We start from the raw sequence: 21,501 nt of genomic DNA, 5'->3' as shown, positions 1-21,501 counted from the left end.
TTTTTCAATTTTCATCAGAAACTTATTTTTCCAGTTGTAAAATAAAAAGTATGGATTACACCTATGAGAAATAAAAAGCAGAGTGGAATACGATGGCGTTTACAGCCGAACAGAAGTCAGAGTAGGGGAACCCTCGCATATAAGACAGAATACGAAGAGAACGCGTGTTTAGTTTACGAGAATCGATCCATTCAGCTACCACCCTGATCCCTCGCTTTCATTCACCATTTTTCTTTATACATCTCGTGTTGCTTTCAAAAAAAGATTAAAAGATTCCCAAATTATCGAAAATTAAAACAAAGAAACAAATTGATTAAAAGAACAGTGAATCGGTGTACCGGAACGGTTAATAAAACTTACAAAGTGTATTCGTCGACAAATTAAAAAGAGACCATCGACTATTGGATATTTAAAATAGAATTTTTAAGTTTCACCTTAACGTTCGAAGTTGCTGAAAAAATTTAGAAATATTTGAAAACACGTACAACGTCCAGGACCAATTAAAAGTCTACCAGGGGACCTCGATCGAGGTCGAAGTTCTCCAGAATGTTACAACAGCGAGGGATACTCTGTGCGGTGATATTTGGACTGTTCTCTGGAGAACTCGTGTCCTCTGACAAGGAGCAAAATAATCCTGTGCTGAACGAGCCGAACTTCGAGATACGTAAGCCTCTTTAGTGCCTCTTTTACGCTACGGTGGAACTTCGTTTATGCAAACTCCATTTACCGAGGGTGTACGCGAATTTAACAAAATGTTCGTCGAATCTGCTCATTTGAACGTGCGTTCCTACCATATGAACGAAAAGTCAGAAGTGCGTGGAGGATCAGTGAATTGCCATTATACGAACTGCAATTCGAATAAGTAGAATTCTAGCGCAATTTTTTAAGGCGCGCGTGTCTCGATCATTTTCTTATCAACTCTGTAAAGTAATCTGTTAACGAAATTCATTTTTTGACATAATTTAACGGTGACGATCGGTCGATAAAATAATTAATGGACAACTAAAAATCGACGACCGACGTTTGAGAGTTAATGAAACAAATGTCGTTATGCAATCACTTTCCACGATCACTTTTTACGATGACTCAAGAGTCGACTCTTATTCAGACGAACGTTGGATAATAATTGGATGGTGTTGGAAATTCCGGGATTCTATGGAAGGTGACAAGCGTTATTCTCGATTAGCTGGCAGCTTCGTTTAACAAGAGCGTACGTAACCAGCGTAGAATGAAGTTAAATCACGTTACGAACGAGTAATTATTACTCGTATTTTCCTTTTACGACCATTGAGCGTATCTACCTTTCTCTTTCCACGCGGACGGCAATTGTGGGAAACGATTATATCGCGAAAGCGTATTGCATCGCACGCGTTTCCCTTTGTTATCAAATCCTTTCGTTTCCTCGAGGAATCGAGGCTTCTCTGCAACACTTTGACCGTGTCGGTTGTCCGATTATTTTCATTTCCTCTTGGATGTTTATTGGAGACAGCTTAAATTAGAGAATTTCGTTGTGAGGATTTAAAGCGAGATTGAAGAAACGCGTGGGTAGTATAGGTGTACGTGTGTGAAAATTACTACGTAAGTTTGACTGACAATGAGTTGATTGTTCGATTATTTAACGTTTCGTTGGTTCGAGAATAAAACTGCAGATTTTGATAAGATTTTTAACGAAACTGAACGATTCTGACTAACTTTGGCGCGCGATCATTTATTTTCTCTATAGAAAATTCTTGTTGAAACTGTAATTGAGGAGCTGTAATTTTCACGTAGAATTTTGGACGAGTTCGTCGTTTATCGCTCCTCGAGAAAATTTCTTTTGAAAATCAAATCGAAGAATCGCGAGATCTGTTATAGAATTTTAATCGACTACGTATCGATTGTTCGATTATTTTCGTTTCTTTTCGAAGACTTGTCTTCACTGTGGAATTAGAGATTCTTATTGCGATAAGAAACATAAGACGAACGAATACCTACAAATTGAATCGGACATTTTTCTTGACATATTCCTGGCATGATACTTTCTCTTTCTACGTAGGTAGAGCACAAGGAAATTGCACATTAGTTGTGGAATGCTAGCGAATTTTCTAGTTGCGTCGTTACATCGAACGAAGGTCGAGCTTTCAAACTCGTTTCGAAAACCACGGACGCTTCATCATCGAATTTACGACGCCGATTCACAGTACGCTGTTCGATGCATTCGCTTGAAAAGTTGCTGGACTATTGCGGTGTTTCATTTGATTCTTTCGGGCAAACAGAAGCGCATATTCATAAAATCAACGAAAGATCAATTCCGTTAACCATTTAATCCCGCGAAATCACTCGACGACATTAAAATTCTTGTCGCGATCGTCACACAACGACCCAAAACTCTGTCAAAAATTCGATCGCGCGAAACTGTCGAAAAGCCTTGGTTTCTACCCTCCAACCCCTCTCACGGTCCTCAAGAATAACCTGTTGCCGTTAAACGCAACATCGTCGTTCTACTTCGATAAGAATTACAATTTAAAATTCCTGGATCGTAGAGAGGCCAGTTGGACCGGTCAAGCGAACGTTCGAAAACGTCAAAGGTATCGTTGGTCAGCGCGTCCGACGTAATGGTAGCAAGCATGGCGTAACGGCTCTCGATGGCGTGGCGAAGGTTATGTCAGAGATTGCATAACGGGTCCGTGGATCGACGGTAATCGGCCGGAGAAAGTGGCGACGCGGTCGACGCTTACGTAGAGCCGGTCTTACGATGGCGTATCCTCGACCAACCGCTTGCACGTTCGTCTTCGCGCGAGTCCGACCCTTCCTGCGAGTCCTCGAGAGTGAAAGCCTATACACGCAACCGGGACGGTGCATCGAACGGTCCAGATTGTTTCTTTGGTCGTGGACCTTGTATGGCACGTTGTTGATGAGCGTGGTTTTGAATATGGTTGACGGTTTTGTTGATTTTCGCTGTTCGCCAAAAAGCTGACATTTGATCGTCTGGTTTTGCAGAGTTTCGTACGGCTGACATATACGTAGGTATAAATATTTTGGATAGGACATGAGTTTAGACCTGAGCGTTCTTAGTCGACGTAGCAAACGATTGTTGAAATATTAGCTTTCCTAAGGTAACGTAACAATTTATGGGAAGTTTTAGTATAAATTAATCTTGGTGTTTATCGGTTATATTATTCAAAGGTAATTAATATATGCACATTGTATGACAGTTTCTGTGATAGCGCAGAGGCGCTAAGTATCGATGATATCCTACTATTGGATCATGACGCTGTATATTAGGTTGTCCGATAAGTTTCTTTCCTTTTATGAGGCAATAATAGACGCACAACGTTTTTTGTTTTATATTATTTCGTCAAATTACGATCCATTTTGTTCTGTTGAGATAGACACCGCGACATTTCACACGCTTGGTTTCACGTTTGTATAAAGGTGCACTGTTGTAAAATACACGTTTACGAAAGAAAGACACTTTTCGGACAACCTAATATTTCAGCGTATTTCTAGGCAACTCCGTTTCAACTATTAACATATTCGGTGTTATACCAGCGTGCATGGATTTTAATTCAAATACATTGATACATTCGCTAAGACTGAAACTGACTTATCTCTATTTACATTTAATTCCACTGCTTAAAACTGGTTAGAACTTCAGGATGGACGATGGACGAACGATGTTGCGCCGAAAGTGACTCAAAGAACGTAATAGGATTAAAGTATTCCATACAATTCCAAATGCTACACCATCGGGCCATTGCGCGTTATTCTCGATCAGTACAGCAATACGTCGAACGAATCTAACGCAAGAACCGATACGTTTGTATTTAATGGGATAAATTTCTAGCCGATATAAAGCATTTTACGATTTAAAGATTATTCAACGAGTAAACGAATTGTTCTCGAGCCGAATGAGAATAAAAATAAGAAAACTAGTAAATTTCGGTATAAACGTAAAGCTTGTCAGCTCTATGTATCCTTTTGTAACGTAAAAGAAAATGTAGAAAACCAGGCGTCGTAAATTTTCCTCCGCTGATGTAACTAACAATCATTGTGATTGGTTCTCGTTCGATGTTTTAAAGAATTTGTTGGCATAAACGCAGTTCCTACGTTAGAGGAAAATAAATCATGCCATGTATTCAAGCAAATTGTTCGATGACGAAACGAGGAAAAATTCCGATATAAAAAGACGTTTTTAAATGAAGTTATTATTATTTAACTCCTTATAATGCTACGTATTAGGTTGTGCGAAGAGTTTCTTTCGTTTTATGAGGAAACAATAGACGCACAGGACGTTTCTCCTTTTATATTATTTTGTCGAATTACGTACAATCCGTTTTGTTCTGTTGAGGTAAACATCGCGACATTTCACAGACTTGGTTTCACGTTTGTACGAAGGTGCATTGTTGTAAAATACACGTTTGCGAAAGAAAGACACTTTCCGGACAACCTAATAATTTCAAAGTTGTACATATTCAAGTACCTATATCTTATTTTATCTCTAAATTTTATCTCTTTGGTTAATATCGCAACGTCGTACTCTACCATTGCGTCATTGCTTCAATATTAGTAGGTAGAAATTAATATTCTACAAGTTCTTCATTACGCATAGAAAATTTGCATTTATTTATCGATAAGAATAAATTTTAGGAACTTTTAAGGAATTCTCTGAGCGTCTTATTGGATTGTATGTCAAGATCGATCGACCGTAGGTGCTTTGCATTTCTATGAGGAAAAAGCACATGGTTAGCGTCATTTGTGAAATAAATAACGAAAAAGATAACAAAATCTCTACGAATTTCCAGGATAGACGCAAAATTGAAACGATGGAAAGTTTGCAATATATCTAACTCGCGTACACTTCGTCGATTATCTTTTCCACCAACACGAATTTATAAAACAAACAGAAAGTCCTTCGAGCATTAAACAAAGAGCTTCGTAATTAAATTAAAAGCCTCGAAACGCAAAAGCCAAACTAAACGCTTTAAAAAGCATAGATAATCGTTAAATAATTATAAAATGCCTGGTAACCGCTCAGCGAGTAATTAACTAGCAAATTGGCGCACTAGAAAAATTAGGTTCATTTACCGAGAAGATCGGAAGTGAGAGTGGTTGCATAAAGATACCGGAAGTAGGAAGACACGCGATAACCTAACAACCGAAGTTAGGTTCGCGTGACTGAAAATTTCACGGGTCTGCCGTCGTGTAAAAATAATTGTTCGATTTTCTGAATCTATTCTTCCAAAATTTGTCCTTTTCCACAGCCGAGTACATATTACCGTGCAGTAGGTCAGATCCCAAGTTAGACGCATGCTTTCAGAAAACTTTGAACCATCTGCAGCCGTATTTGCTTAAGGGTAAGTCGAAGATTTAGTTTCAAGACTGAATTCTTTGTGTTGAATCGAAGCGAGTGTTACCATTGCACGTCGAAGTGAATCGACTCTTTAAAAAATTAAGAGTACGCTATCGAATCGCATTAGAGCGGAGGTGTGTTGTGTAATAGATTTCTGAACATCGGTTTAATCGCTACGTATAATATTTTAGTATTTATATAACCTGCGATTAATAAGCGCATGTAATTTGAAGTTCTTATATAAACTAGCGGCCTTTCCATCACTTTGAAAGCTTGTCTCACTCGTGTCCTTATTCCCAAATATCTCTCCGTATACCGCTCGTATTGAAACGCTAATTGATTGAAGCTCAGTTATATCTTTTTACAGGCAAACGGAATTGCGAATATAACATATGCATAAAGAGAGAGAGAGAGAGTTAATTATTTTCATTACACAGAATTCCACTTTCTTAGGTATTCCTGATCTGGAGTTACCTCCGATCGAACCACTGATCATCCCGGAATTAGGAATGGAGAACGGCCAAGGAGCTGTTCGTATTAAAGCGCTGTTCTCTAATATCACCGTCATAGGAGCGGGAAATTATACAATTTCGAAAACGCGAATCGACATACAGACGTATAGGCTTGATCTTCATTTGGCATTCCCAAAGATCGAACTTGAAGGCCGCTACGAAGTGGTAGGAAACGTGCTGCTCTTCCCTATTCAAAGCCATGGGGAATTTTGGGCGCTTTTTGGTGAGTCGATTACATTTCTAAAACTCTGCTCGAGAGTTTTCGAAAATTTTCTACGTAAGTTCTATTAAACATACACGCACACGCGCACATATATATATTCCCGTAAAATATTCTCAAAATATTATTTTCTCCCCTATACCTTTGGAGGATAAAGTTGGAAAAATCTCGTTCTCGGATAATCCTACAAAAATCCAGGGAAACGTGTTTTCCAGGCGACGTCCAAGCCATCGCTCGTGTCCAAGGAGCAGAGGTGATCCGCGATGGGATTCGTTACTTGGAAGTGGCACGAATGCTGATCGATTTCAGCCTGGGTCGAGCACGATTCCGCGTGGTCGATCAGTTAAACGGTGACAACGTGATCGGTCAGGCGATGAATCAGTTCCTGAACCAGAACGCGAAGGAAATCATCGAAGAAATGAGACCAGCCGCCAGTGCCAGCATCGCCAAACACTTTAAGAATTTCCTTGGCAAAGCCTTGACCAAGATCCCGTTAAAAGTTTGGCTTCGTGACACGTAGTTTCTTCGGATCGTTCCTTTCTATGAACGTTATCGAAGAAAGTCGCGCTTTTTCATTATTTTCAAGCGCGATTTCAACGTGCAACACACGAACCGTGTTGAACGTGAAACAGAAGAATGATTGAAAATCGAAGATGGATTTCGCTGGACTAAATTCGTATGTATCGTGCATTTCTGTGCATTTTATCGTCGATGGTAGGTAAAGAAGATTAATAGAGAGAAATTTTTTGTAGGAATTATCGAGTTGTGAATATTGTTGTTGTTCGGTTAGTGTAAGGGTGGAACTTTGATTGCTTGAACCGTAGTTGAAGGATAATTTATTCGAAATGTATTGTAGCGTATAGAATATAGAACAAATTTACAAGTCATCATCGTAATTTTGATTCATTTATTTTGATCAGTTTAATACTGTCATTATTTTTTCAAAGTTTTGAGTATTTTTTGAGGTATTTTCAACCTTTTACCGCTTTTTCCTAATTTTTTAATTTTTTGTTCAAACAATCTTTGTTACACCGCATTACTTTCTGCTGCTTTTAATAAGAAAGTAAACATATAGCGTAATATACTTATTGTTAATTTCAATATGCAATGATCTCTCGCTTAACTTTTGCGTTCTCTCATTTCCTGCTTTAGAAAGAGAAAGGAAAATAAAAGAACTTTATCAGCGTGTTTGGATGAATAATTTATCACTCGACTGACTAAGACATTCTAGATAAGTTGTCAAAGACGAGTCTCGAGATTTCAAGATAGTTAAATTTTCTGTGTACATTATGAGACATAGCTGCCGATTTTCTGACAGTTTCTTGTTTACAAAGATATGTTACGAAAATAAGTTAACGGTATTCCTCGCCTCATAGTTATATGGAAATATTTGTAAATCGTATATTTTCATCGTGACTGTCGCGTTTACGTTTATGAAACATATTATACTTGGTTTATATACACGTTAATACATCCTAAGAACGAAACTTCTTATAGAATTTCAATACACTAGCTAACCAGAATTTCCTTTCCATACGTCCCACGAATCGATCGAGAGGGTAATTTTTGATCGAACGACTAATCAAATTTTCTTTCCCGATACTTCACAAACCATCACGAAAGATAATCACCTCCAAACTTCTTCTATAGTTTATAACCAAACATATTCATTTTCCAAAGGTTTCTTAAATTAACAAGACAACAAGTTTCTCCGCGTAGCGTACTTACATAGAAATCAAGACAAAAATCGTCGAAGGTTTCGCTAATTCCATTTCCTTTATCGGTACATCTAACTAGTATTTTGTTACAAAAAATAATGAATCATCGTTATCGTCGCTATATCGAATAAATCATATTCCCTAAGAATTCCCGCAAATCTTCGATAAAAAAAAAAGAAAGCTAAAAAATCCCCTTATTGCGTCCACGAATGATCGCCGAAGAGAGAAAAAAGGAAGAAAATTCGTTCATACGTCGACCAACGATCTATTAGCACGATCATGAAGCAATTTAAACAAGAAACGAAACGTAGAGGTTGTTTAATATTTGCTGATAATGGAAATTAGGATGGTGGTAGGCTGGTAGAATGCGTATCGTTCGACCTTTGACCCTCTTCGTTCTCCCTCTTTGTCTCTTCTATTGCTTGCCAAAGATTCCCTTGTTGAAAAGTAACTGGTTCCTTGGGTAGTTGAGTCACAAGCGTTTCGGGATCAAACCGGGAACGAACTGTTACACGTTCGCGTACGCTCGTCGTTCGCAACGACAAATCGGTGATAAGGGTGAGCCGAACGACCAACGGTCAGTCTGGTGTTGGTGGTTCCTGATGCAACGTGACGAAGACGATTTGTAAGGCGCGAGTCGTCGAGACAGAGGATCGTGGAAGCCGTTGGTGTTGTCCTTCGAAGGAAGTTGTTGGGAAAGGAAGGCCAAGATGATGGTTCAATTCACCAAGAGGCAATGGCTCACATTGATTGTCATCAGCATCGCCGATTTCGCGAACGCGATTTGTGTATCGCTACAGGCGCCGTTCTATCCGCAGGAGGTGAGTGAAATGACTGTAGGAAATCGAGGGAATTTCTATTTTCGTTCGAGTGGAACATGCGAGAACACAAATGTTGACCATTGTAGTTTAGTATTGTTTGTAAACAATTTGCTTGGACGCCATTTTTAAGTAAATCAAACGCATTCGTGAATCAAAATCAACTTCGTTGACCTTATTATCAGCGAACGAATTGAAAATAATTGTTCTTTCGAGTTAGTAACTAGTTTCTTCTTACAAAATGTTATTCCTAACCTTTTTCAATTTGTATCGTTATTGTTAATTGATAGAGCAAGTAATAAAACATTGTAGCGTACGGTTATTGAAATTCTATTGCGTTTACGAGGTTACTCGCGTTTGTACAAGATATCAAATTGCGATCAATGAGTCTTAGCGAAACGATAACACTACGATCGCGTTCGATGCTATAAATGAAAATTATCGTTACAACGATAGAGTATAAATTCGTTCAACTTGTCGAGGAGCAACCTAAAACTCGATGTTTCGCCGCTATCGAATCTGTTTTATCAAACCGTGTCGACAGAAGCGTATCGGGTACTGGAAAAACACATTTGAAAAGTGTATCGAGAAAACGTTGAAAAGACGCGAACAAGGAAAAGAAATTTTGCGTACGTTGATAAGTTGTTTTGTGATCGAAAGAACGTTTTTCATAATAATCACCGCTTATCGATCTGTCTGGCTAAGGGTTAAATATCGTTGCTCGAGTACGAGTTATCAATTTACGTGGTTCATTAAGAAACATAAGCGCGATCCACGCGACGCTTGCTGAAAAATCTACAATAATTCTGCAAACAAGAATCACGTTGTCGCGAAACATTCAGAAACATAGTGCAAAAAAATGAAAAATATCATCGTTTCCTGACGAGATTTGCCTACGTATTTCGTTGTTTATGCAGAATTGTATAACGTAGTTAATTAATCACATAAAAATAGAGGAATACGAACTACGAGGATAGTCCTTGAGAATGCGCGATCGTTTAAATTATCCTGATAATACACGAAGTTTGTTCGATCCGATTCAAGCGTTTGGGGGAAATTAATCTCATCGTCAGTGACAGGCTAACATAAATCGGGACGCAATTACCAATTAATGCAGCATGCATGATCTGTCGAGTCATTAATTTACTCAATTGTGTTTGAAAAATGCGAAGATATAATTCCAGTTTTTGACATCGATGTTTATTCGATGAATTTTTATTATGATAATATTGTTCGCGCGTTTAAGCATCGTTTAATAAAATTGCAATTTCTATTGAAATAATTTTGCGCGTACGGTTCATGGAGATCGTACAAATTGTGTAATGTAGACGTAAAAATGTCTCGTTGTGGCGTCGTTTACGTCAGTCAGATTTGAAAGTTTATCGATACTACAATTTTTTTTTTAATATTTATAAATAAATCTGTAATCCTGCTCGAAAACAAGTAATCTTTCTTTCATAAAGAGAAATGATGGTTTAAGTCTCGTAAATTATATTACACTCTTCGTATGCTTGGTAAAAAAGATTGTAAGAGAAATATGCAAAATAACAAATTGCGTGGAATACAGCGAACGTGGAAGTTTCTCTTTTGCTGCACGGAAATTGTAATGCTATCTAAATTATCGAAATTGTCTTTTGAGGTCATTGATCTATTAAAATTGTATCGTCGATAATTAAAATGTTGCAAAAAAAAAAAATACTGTTTTGTGCATTGTTAACATTTTGATACGACATATAATCCCGTAACTATTAAATTTAAATGGCTACGATTCTATTTGAAAATAACATTAATTAAGAAAGATTGAAATATTAGGAATTATTCAATTTTACGAATTTAAATACAAGAGCTTTCTTTTGTGTCCAAATATTAAGTTCAAGTACTTTAATCTGAGGTTTACGCTCCAAACATATTTGGATTAACAAAATGAGACTCTTCGATATTAAAAACAAGCAAATTCCGCCAATCAAGGAAAAAATATTAAGAAAATCCTGATGAAACTGGCCACGATCATTGCTAATGCTCACGTGATGTTACTTTTCCTAAATTCTTCCACATATCTCGTAATTCTTTGTTTATATATTATAAAATTAAGGAAAATACAAATTTTAGATGTGAAGATTCAAGAGATACGACGCGAATTAAAATGTTGCCTTTGATAATCACTGATAACATAAAATCCACGATTTATTCTTTGACTTGATTGCTTCTTGGTTGAATATTATTCCAAGTATAGAACTAAATAATAATACAAATACAGTAATTCAAGGGTTATAAAAAAGAACTAATTTTTGTTCCCTGTTTTCAATGATTCAAACTGAATAGCGCTAAATGTAATTTTTGAGAAAGTAGAACAGCAACTTCCCAGTATGTGAATTGAAACGGATCATGCAGTAAACGAATTGTGTAATGCACAAGTGTATCGCACTGTAATCTCAGAAATAAACGTTTAAATCTCTATAACTAGAGATGTTAATGAGATTTTCTGATAATAAACTAATATACGAACTTTTGTACTGCTCTTGATTTTCTGCTTAGAAATTTCCATTTTACGCAAGTCGAACAAAGCTATCGTCTATTCTCGTCATTTTCTTCTTTCAAATCAATGAATCACCTTTATATTTTATATAACACTAATTGGAGGAAATAATTTCGAACTTGCTTAAGGAACTTCGAAGATTATAACGTTGAATCTGATATTAAGAAATTTCACAAGATTAAAACGTAGAAATTGATTAAATTAAAATCCACGTATCCATTAAAATCTTTGCAGGTGATGTAAGATAGTTTGAAGCAAACAGGATAGTTCAAAGTAACTGCGAAAAGGATTTTCGCCATGAAACATGCGAAGCTTACGTGTAAATGATAATTCTGCAATGATAATCGGTCGTGCCACAAATAAATTAGCCATGAGTTAGACGCTGCTAATTATGGAATACTGAAATAACAGTTTCGAGTATTTTTTCGATGATTCACATCTCAGGCAGGGCGAGAGCTATCTATGACGCATACTCGTACACTAAGCGTTTTATGTACGATTCTACATTGAAATTATCTAATGATGTTACGCACCAAAGAATAGAACAGAATTTGTTTTCTAATTGTATTTGTAGAAAAAAAAAATTTTTCTTTAACGAACTTTCTTTTCGGTCTTTCTTACATTTCTAATTCTTCGTTTTCACATCTTAGGAACTGATTAAATCGTAAAAATTGATTTATCGAGTAAAATTCTACTTTTATTTTATTACTTTAGTAAATATACTTGCTTATATGAAAATACATCGTTATATGCATATTACAGTGATGTGACTTTTGGATATTTAACGTAAACATTTACTTGCCCATTTTTCCAGATTTCTATTCTTGTATCGATCTCTCAACTACTTTTCCAGTCCCTTTTTAAACGATATTCACGTACTGAAAAATGATCTTAGATTGAATATTCTGATAACTAGCATAAAAAGCACAAAAAGTAAGCTATAAGTATTAAAAGGAAAATTATGAGCGACTTCTTTTAATTAAATAATTTGTAGGCTAAAAAGTTACACTGTTATATGTAATATATGTAACATATATCTTCCTGCTACGTATCTTTGTAATTATGCTATCCTCTATAAGTAAAAATTACTTCTCTTTGTTATCTCTTGTTATTGTTAGAGTTCTATTTTAGAATACACTGCACTCATAATGAAGGCAGATAATTCGTGTTTTGATCTCTATTCCAGATTTTCAGGAAGTCTTCATTATAGTATTACACATATGTGCGCATGATCCCAGTGTACGTGTTCTAAACACTTTAATTAGAATACAATCGTATGTACACAACACGGCACGTGCAGATTCTAATTATCTCTTGCGAACATGTTAGAGAAATATGAATGGTAATTTAGATACAAGGAAGTAACTAACAACGAGCTTCGTTTTAATGACGATTAACACATAGATACAAATGAATACAAATTAATTCTGTCTTTAACGCCGAAGATGTTTCGCATGCTTATGGGAATTTTATTAAAAGAGAAAATAAAATAACATTTTGCAAGTGCGCCGTTGCCTTAAGGATAAAGTTAAAGAATTGGGAGAAGTAAATTTATGAAATGTATAAATAACATTGAAATAGAAAAATATCTATTTATAGACGTAATTTTCAATTTATGAAAGCAATATCCTTTTCACAATCTGCTGTCTACGTTTCTAAATCAAACCAAGGATTTAACGCATCCTAATCATATTATTTACTCCTGTAACGCGAAATACACGATTCTTGTCGATCAACGAATTTTTTTATTATTAGAACCTCCTATTACAACGATTAATACTCTGCAAACGAGGATTTCACGAATGAAAGAGCAACAGGGCAACGTACACACGTTTAAAAATTAACTTTGATCATTTTCATCGACCGATCCATCGTTTTTACGACCTGGTAGGTATAATTTGCCCGTGGCGGACAAGACACCGTGTCATACGATTACATGCGTATAACAGATGATTATTCGTCGAAGTGGAGGACAAACATTCGACTAAAAGTCAAATGGACCAATCCAAGCATGAATTTTCATCAGCTTTGATAACCATAGCAAAATTCTCCTCGTAAGTTTCATTGAATACTGTTCCTTATCTCATTCTGATTAATTTAATAGCTACATCGTCTAGAGTACAAATTTCTTTAAGCTAATCGTCCAATTTAAATATATTTATGTACTTACATGTACTCTAAATTTATTAATCTTAACTTTGAGGCATAAAGATTATATGTTTTTTCTGAATATTTTATCAAGCTATATTTAGGTAAAGATGATTTTGATGTGAGAAGACGTCGAAAAAGTGTAACATAAAATCGTACACGTTATGTATATATATATAATTTTGAAATGTTATATACATACGATACTTTGAGATTTATTCGAATAATTTAGGCTTTATTATTTTTCGAGGAACATGGAAGCTTTCCCTGGCATTCAACCATCTAAAAATTTTCAAGTCTTCGTATGATTCGTATTTTACAATCTCTATCTCGATGAAAAATATAGAATTTCTTGTAAAAGTTATTATTTCGATCCAGGCATCATCGACAACGAGCCTACTGTTAAAAACCCAATGGCAGAAGATTTCCTTGCTTTCTGAAATCGTTTCCTATCCACGTTCGTGATTCTCTGTTGCTGTGAAGTGTCTAAAGTTTATCGGCATTTATCACGGCCAGCGTTAATTGCAGTCGAATGCGTGATAATGCGACGACATGCGTAGCAATAACACGGAATCGTTTAACATTTCGTATTCCTTCGCGTAAAATCAAAAATTTATATGAAAAATTGCACGCGTTTATTATACTTCGATCGACTGTAATTGGTCATTTTCTTATATGTTTATTCGCAGGCTGAGAAAAAAGGAGCATCCCCGTCAGAATATGGATTGGTCTTTGGAATTTTCGAGTTCATCGTCTTTATCATCAGTCCCGTTTATGGACAATACGTGAGTAAAATAATTATTATGCCATAATTTTTTATTGATCCTTGGATAATATTTATAACAGTTAATTATTATACACCAAAATATATAAAAAAATCCTCATTCTATTATATTTACAATTTTAGAATTTACTCGTCAAATATATTACTTTCTTTATTACGAAATCTTTTTCTTTTAGTTGGTTTACAGAAAGTTTAGTCAAACTTTTGCGAATTTTCGAGAAATTTTACACTGGTTTCATTTTTGCCATGACAAAGAGAAAGAAACTAGATTTATATATAAATTATACTTATAGTTGAGAAAGCATATTCAAAATGTATATGTGTATAAGAGAGACGTTGGTTCGAAAAATTGACAAGGATTGAAAAAAGAACAATTGAGTGAACAAGTCTGTTTCCTTCAAATCCTAAAGTCTTAAAAATGTAGGAAGATACGAGACCCTAAATGATGACAGCTTCGTTTACTTAGATGTCAGAGATTGCCTACTTTTAGGCGGTCACTTTTATCAGCGTTGTTTTTTTCCTTTATTCTGACGAAATACCCGGACGATCGCGTTCATGGGTCTAAATAAAGCTATTAAATTAAAATGAACGAGAGAAAGAAACCTTCTAAAATTAATCAATCGTTTAATCTGTACAGACAGCTGTAAATGCCCTTCCTCCTTATCGTATTTGCGGAGAAAAAGTTCCTTTTTCAATAAAAGGGTATCTTCATCGGTAAGAAAGAAAAGAATAACGCGATCAAAAGGTCTGAACGATAAAATATCGCCTGTCAGCTACCAAAACACTTGCACCATAGCTACTCGTATTTCTACTCATAACAAATCTACTTTTCGCTTTGAACTATGCTTAGTTCAGTGTTGAAACCAGAGAAACGCGTAACCACTGATTTATAATTTGTTTTGACGAACAAGAAAATCAAATTAGAGATATAATTTTAGATTTTTGTTATTCATCATATTTTCTATTTTTACGATTTAAAAGGAAGTTAGAGGAAATGGATTTTACTTGCATTACCTACATACTAGAATATTTGTCTAACTTTTTATTTACTTTTATCTACTTTTCCTCGAGTACTTCAACGTTGATTGCATTATTTGCCATTCACGTGCTTAGTTACATCGAATCGGACCAAAACTATTGTTCAACGGCGGCATCCTAACGACAGGAACCTGCGCCATCTTCTTCGGTCTGCTGGACAAGGTGAACGGCCATTATCCCTTTATAGTCCTTTCGTTCGTGATTAGAATCGTCGAGGCTATAGGAAATGCGGCATTTCTCACCGCCAGCTTCGCCATTATCGCCAAGGAATTCCCGGATAACGTCGCTACCACCTTTGCCAGCTTGGAGACATTTTTTGGTCTGGGTCTCATTGTGGGGCCAACTGTTGGCGGTGCCCTTTATCAGGTAGACCAATGCGCTTCCAAATATTTTTCTATCGATCTACTGTTTTTTTTTAAATCCATTAAGGGTAGTACGTTGTGAATTATTCGAAGATGTTTGATCCTTTTTCCTCGGAATGGTCAAGATTAAGACCTTGGTTTAATGGCCTTAACTAAAATCTAGCGGTTCTAACTTAAAATAATGAGGAAGAAAGTGGAGACAGTGATACTCGGAGAAAAAAGTGGACCATACAGAACTTGTTTGTATGTTAGAATATTAGACGCTCTCTGTTTCGATATTTTGTTTGTCCTTTTAACGAATAAGTATCATTGTAACGACTAATTGAATATCAAAATTTTCTCTTATTCCAAAAGTTTAATAAATTTAATAGAATACACGTGGACTATTAAATTGGATAATTAAAAATCGATATATGAATAAAGGGTATGTAATCTTTTTGTCACTATTTTCAATACAGGTCGGTGGATATACAACGCCATTCGTTGTCTTAGGATCAGCCCTCTTTACGACTGCAGTTATGACCATTTTTATCCTACCAGTTCACCCTAACAACAGCGAAGCAACTCACAGTACAATAGGTAAGGTCTTAACAATTAATTATTATACAAGAGAAAAAATAGCAAAGATACAGATAAATATTGTGAATTTAAAATATTTTTACAGGCGTGACGAAAGCGTTGAGAATTCCAGGCGTACTGATCGCCACATCATCCATAATCGCGACGAGCATGAGCATAGGATTTTTACAAGCTACCCTTGAGCCACATTTGAGGCAATTCAACTTGAGCCCTATCGTTCTGGGCTTAATGTTTGTCATTAACGGTGGCATTTATGCCATTACCGCTCCTGCGTGGGGCTGGCTCTGCGATAAGCATTCACATCCAAAAGTAACTATCGAAATGTTGCACTAATTATTCATTAATCACCATTCTAATACTAATCGATCTTCGCTAATTTAAATTCCTTGTATTTAACCATTTTCTACATCGACTTATCTCATTCGTAGTTTTCAATCCTATGTGATTTAATTTCAATTTGAATTAAATTTTCAGGTGGCCACCGTAGCTGGATGCATTCTCGTGGTTGTAGGATTCTGTTTGGTAGGTCCAGCACCTTTCATACCGTGTTCGACTACGCTTTGGATGACAATTTGTGGTCTGGTAGTTCACGGCTTAGGCATGGCTGCACAGCTGGTTGCCAGTTTCACGGATGCATTGAGGACATCGATGTACGTTAACATAACAAATTATTAATTCTCTATCTTATCTGTTTGCATTTAGATATATTTACGGTTATTTTTAATAATGGGTATTAGCTCTACATAGCTGAACTCTTTCTTGTGCGTGAAGAATCACAATTAAAATTCTGCGTTTAGAATAAATTTTAGAATACAGAAATTTAAAAATGTAAACTCAAGTGCTTGTAACTTTGAAATTGAAAAGGGAATTGTGAAAACTAAATTGAGATTAGTAGAAAGTGTTAGAATTAAGAAATTAGTAATGAATTACGTGTATTAAGATTTGTAGTTCAAGTTTTTAACACTGAACAGAAATTATAACTACTTTATTGTGGCTTGATTACTGAAAATGATGTTTGTAATGTTTAGACAATACGGATTTTCAAATAATCTGGAGACCTACGGCCTAATCAGTGGACTATGGACCAGCACGTTCGCTCTTGGAGCATTTATTGGTCCAAGCGTAGCAGGAATTTTATTGGACAATATTGGATTTCGAAATGCTACTATGTTCATCGTGCTTCTTCACATGCTTGTGGTAAGATATCATTTTTCTAATGGCAATGATTAAATTTAAACCCTTCCTCTCTAGTGATAGAAATTAAATTTAAAACTTTCCTCCTCCCCCTAGCAACAAAAATTAACTTTGGAGCTTATTAATTATTTGATAACGATCTCTCAAAGCTGAATTTTAATATCAATATTTGAAATCCTTCTGAAAAAAAGATTCCAAATTGATCAAAATAATCGCACCAATCAAATCCCCATCAAATTCAACACTTAACGACACGTTCCAAGAAATTCTAGACACCCAACTGTTATACACTCGGACCTTCATTACGACGTTGCGAACACAGAGCAAATTTCTGAGAAATAGGTCCCAGATGAAAAAGATAAAAATTGCGCGGCCTTGCCGGCCGGAATTACACTCTAAAAGGAGGAATGTGAATGAATGATTTAGAATGACGCATCATTTGAAAGAATGTGCGTGTCTTTTCCCAAAGCGAAAATCTTCCACATCTTAAAGATTTAAAGGCCAATTCCATTCTCTTGAAAATAAAAATATACGTATCTTAATACATCGTGCATATCTTAATTAGCAATCGTAATCCTTACAGATTAAATGTACAATTATATTCTGGAATATTTTTAACCTGTTCTCACTGTCTTATTCAAAATGTTGCTTCCTTAAATTCGAAGGCAGAGATCACAGGTTTTATTTATTTACCTATTATAAAAGATGGTCGCGATTCAAGGAGAGATGGAAAACGCTGCCTTACAACAATCTTCAGGTCGATTCTAAATAAAAATTCTCGGGTTATCTTTCAGGGCGTGATGGCGGCAGTGTTCTTGAGCGTCTGCTCAAGACATAAACCATATACAGAGATCGACGCGACGGAAGACTTAAGGATACCGTTGACGGACAGCGAGCGTTCGCGGAGCGGAAGTCATCGTCATGTTCGCGGTCAGGGCGTGCCGATCGATAGGCCCAGCGGCATGAACTCCCTGATCGTGTGCAACAGTTATTCGAACAGAGCCGGTGCTTGGTCCCGAGCATCGTACAGCGGCCGTTATTCCCATAGTTATGGTTCGATCGAGACGAAAAGGTATCTAGAGTTGACCACGTGATGGCTGTAGCCATTCAATGACACACGGACAGGAAAATCTCGGACAGGGTCGTGCCGGCAGTATTCTCAAGCATCGTGAGCCTAACTCAACGTTTGAGAAAGCCTCTTCGGTCGTATTTACGAGGGTAGAAAGATTTATTACGGGCGGGGTACGTTTTGATTCTTTCGTTGAATAGCAGATAGTAACTAGTGAGAAAAAATGTTTAAAAAGAAACGCAAGGTTATCGATGCCGGGGAACGAAATTATTGAAAAATGTTTGAATTAGGGTAATTTTAATAATTGAAATAATTTTATACATTAGCAGTCGAAACTTTGAAATTGATATGAGTTTTGTTATTTTAGAAAACTTTTTTATAAAAATTGTACGCTTTAGAAATGGGTTCACGTGTGAAATATAATACTTATTTATTTAACTTGTGTTTATATAATAAATACATTGAATAGAATTAATTTGCTTAGTAGAAACTTTTTATTATTCTTATGCGTGTGAAATCGTCTTACGAATTCATCAAACTCGATTATTAAGTAATCTAAAAGAATTTATCGTCACAACGAAAGAGTCAAAAACATTTTTATCGAAGGATCGAATTTAGGATGTGTCGTTTCTTTATGAGAGAGTAAAGAAAGAAAAAAAATAAACGCGCTTCCGCCTTCCGTCATTCGTCTCCAATTGAAGAAATGGCAGATTCGAAGGGATACGAGGGTTACTAAAGACGCAGATTTAGCCTCAGATGTCTCAAACAGTATTCTCAGGATGCAGATGCAGGACACATTTCTACGCTTTAAATGTCAAGTGTAATCGATCGAGAACAGCTATTTTTAACGGACGAAAAATTTTGAAAGGAAGTGAAATTACTTACATTTCACTGATAAATAAATCAATAGATTAGAAAATAATTATTTTCCTAACAAAGAATTTAATTTTTATCGTCGCTAATGGACTTTTACTTGCAGTTAATAAGAGGCACGACCCTAAAACGGAAATCTCATGTACAAACAAAATCTTTTCGATAAAGAACAGGTTAATATCGACGAAAGTTTGTTCCTATCGAATTTTCGTCGCATTAAAACCATCAAAGACAAATTACAAAAGGATTGTACTTACATACACTCGCGCATAATTTTAATTGTTATCGCTATTAATGTACTTCGTCGATGATATCTTTTCGGTTGTGTTAGATATCATACAATAATTATATTTCAACGTATCATTAATAAAAACAACATTTTTATTTAATATTCTCTGGTATCGCTGTCATTGACGAATCTTCTACTCGACATAAAACGTTGAGTTTCATAAAAAGTAGCCGTTCACGCAACTCGAGTCGTGACTTTCATCCAACATTGATTTTCACTCTCGATCGCGAGTAACGTGTCGCGTTTTCTACATACCCTTAAAATTCCAAGGCATTTGCGCATTCGCGACACACCCACGCACGTATGTGAATTCTTTTGGAACAATAGCGATCCTGGTCTGACGCCGCTTGCGCGACGCTGCATGCACGTGCATGTGCAACGACACCCATGGAAATCGATAGTTTCTCTGTCGATGATTCACCTCACCGGCACTGGTCATCCAGAGTTCCAAGTAAAACTAGTTCCCCGTTCTCATCTTATTTTACTTTTACAACTAAATTGAAAACTTATTACAAGATACAGATAATGCTTTACAAAACGATATTGTTACGTAGTCAGTTACATTAAACAGCGTTTCCTTGCTATCGGATATATTTATAGAAGTCAAACTATTTTGTATTTCATTCTGTTGGATAATGTACTCTCGGTACAGTGATACATTTCCAAGTATAACTTCATAGACAGACATTTCTTTTAGTCAGGTTTTTAGCCAGTTTTACATTTTTAAACCACTTACATAATGATGTTACCTCGCTCAATGACTACCAACCTTTGATGTATATCTACATGTTGTTACATGTCTATGATATACAGATATTTTCTTTTTTTTTTATTTGGTAAAATTTTACAATCAATTCTGGATAATAGGTGTTTATGGTATGTTTGATTCTAGTTGAATCTAATGCTTAAATCTAAAGAGTAATGTCTTTTTAGTCTGCGGATCTGATCCGTGTCAAGTGATTGGGTAACTAATGGGTTTTGGTGGATTAATTCTTATGTTATATCTGTTACTGAATTTGTATATTTCTTCTTTAACTGTAGGTATCTTAATTGTGTACAAATAATTACAATTAAGTCGACACGGCGAAAAGGAAAGTAATGTTTCTACCTAATAATAGAAATCGGTATTAATTTTCTCAAAAACGGCCAAGACTAATTTTCTTCTTCTAATCTAATCGCGAAAACGTCACTTTGACAAGTTTGATAGCTTTGTTTTAAGACGCGACAGTAAGTATCGACAAGATACGTACAATTCTCGATCAACAGTAATTTTATCCAATGTTCAAAGTCTACTGTACTGGATCCACTCTGCTATTATCGAAGCGTGTGCACCGGTAGTTTCTGATTTAAGACGACAGCTAACGCGTCGCGTCCCGCTACTTCCGGTTCGACGTCCGATAACTCGATCGTAAATTTCGCCAGCGAGTCACCCCCGCGCGAATTCGCAGCTCGTAAAGCAACACGTACGCGCTTATAATCGTGACTGTATTCCCTGCTATGTATTCCACTCGGTTCTGTTTTGTTCTCTTCTATTCGCCGGTGTGCATCGACTCGCCCGGAAATTACTCTGTTCTCCGCGTGACGCGGCATTTCTCCCGAGGCACGTGCGAATTTATTCCGCCATTAAATATTGCAGACGCTCGTTGAATCGTGCGTCACGATTCTGTCACCGATCTGTCACCAAGTTCAATCAAAGTTTAGTCTAGTTTACTCTACCACTCTTAGTTTACTCTACCACGTTAGGAGATAAACGTGGAAGTAATAAACATGGAAGTGATAAACGATCAGGCCTGAGAGATTGATAAGATGAAAAAGGAATGTCAAAGAAAACGATAGATACGAATTAGAATAGGCAAATTAACAGACGCAAACAGAAGGAGGCTTTGAAGACGATGAACGCTGCACGAGGCGATCGTAATTATTTTTTCAACACACAAACGAGCACGAAAGCGAACCGAAGGTACGAAAGGAAGAGGAGTGAATTATTAACGTACGGTGAGGTCAACGATGTGCATCCAACTGTCCGTTG

The 21,501-nt window shown here is 36.2% G+C and overlaps 2 protein-coding genes across 2 annotated transcripts; both read left to right on the top strand.

The window, feature by feature from the left end:
* Positions 1 to 161: 161 nt before the first annotated feature.
* LOC100645951 lies at positions 162 to 7,551 on the top strand. The gene is made up of 4 exons (XM_003397981.4): positions 162 to 664; positions 5,244 to 5,336; positions 5,786 to 6,067; positions 6,280 to 7,551. The coding sequence occupies exons 1-4, from the start codon at positions 547 to 549 to the stop codon at positions 6,582 to 6,584; spliced, it is 798 nt and encodes a 265-aa protein (XP_003398029.1). The 5' UTR covers positions 162 to 546; the 3' UTR covers positions 6,585 to 7,551.
* A 207-nt stretch (positions 7,552 to 7,758) lies between these two features.
* On the top strand, positions 7,759 to 19,574 carry LOC100645839 (MFS-type transporter SLC18B1). The gene is made up of 8 exons (XM_003397980.4): positions 7,759 to 8,603; positions 13,974 to 14,069; positions 15,182 to 15,472; positions 15,927 to 16,047; positions 16,133 to 16,356; positions 16,522 to 16,697; positions 17,076 to 17,244; positions 18,036 to 19,574. Exons 1-8 carry the CDS (start codon positions 8,493 to 8,495, stop codon positions 18,333 to 18,335), a joined length of 1,488 nt encoding a protein of 495 aa, XP_003398028.1. The 5' UTR covers positions 7,759 to 8,492; the 3' UTR covers positions 18,336 to 19,574.
* The last annotated feature ends 1,927 nt before the right edge of the window (positions 19,575 to 21,501 follow it).

Source organism: Bombus terrestris, chromosome 9 (genome assembly GCF_910591885.1).
Source record: "Bombus terrestris chromosome 9, iyBomTerr1.2, whole genome shotgun sequence".
Classification (NCBI taxonomy): domain Eukaryota; kingdom Metazoa; phylum Arthropoda; class Insecta; order Hymenoptera; family Apidae; genus Bombus; species Bombus terrestris.
Note: the sequence above shows the minus strand (reverse complement) of the source record. Positions and strands in the feature narration are given on the sequence as shown.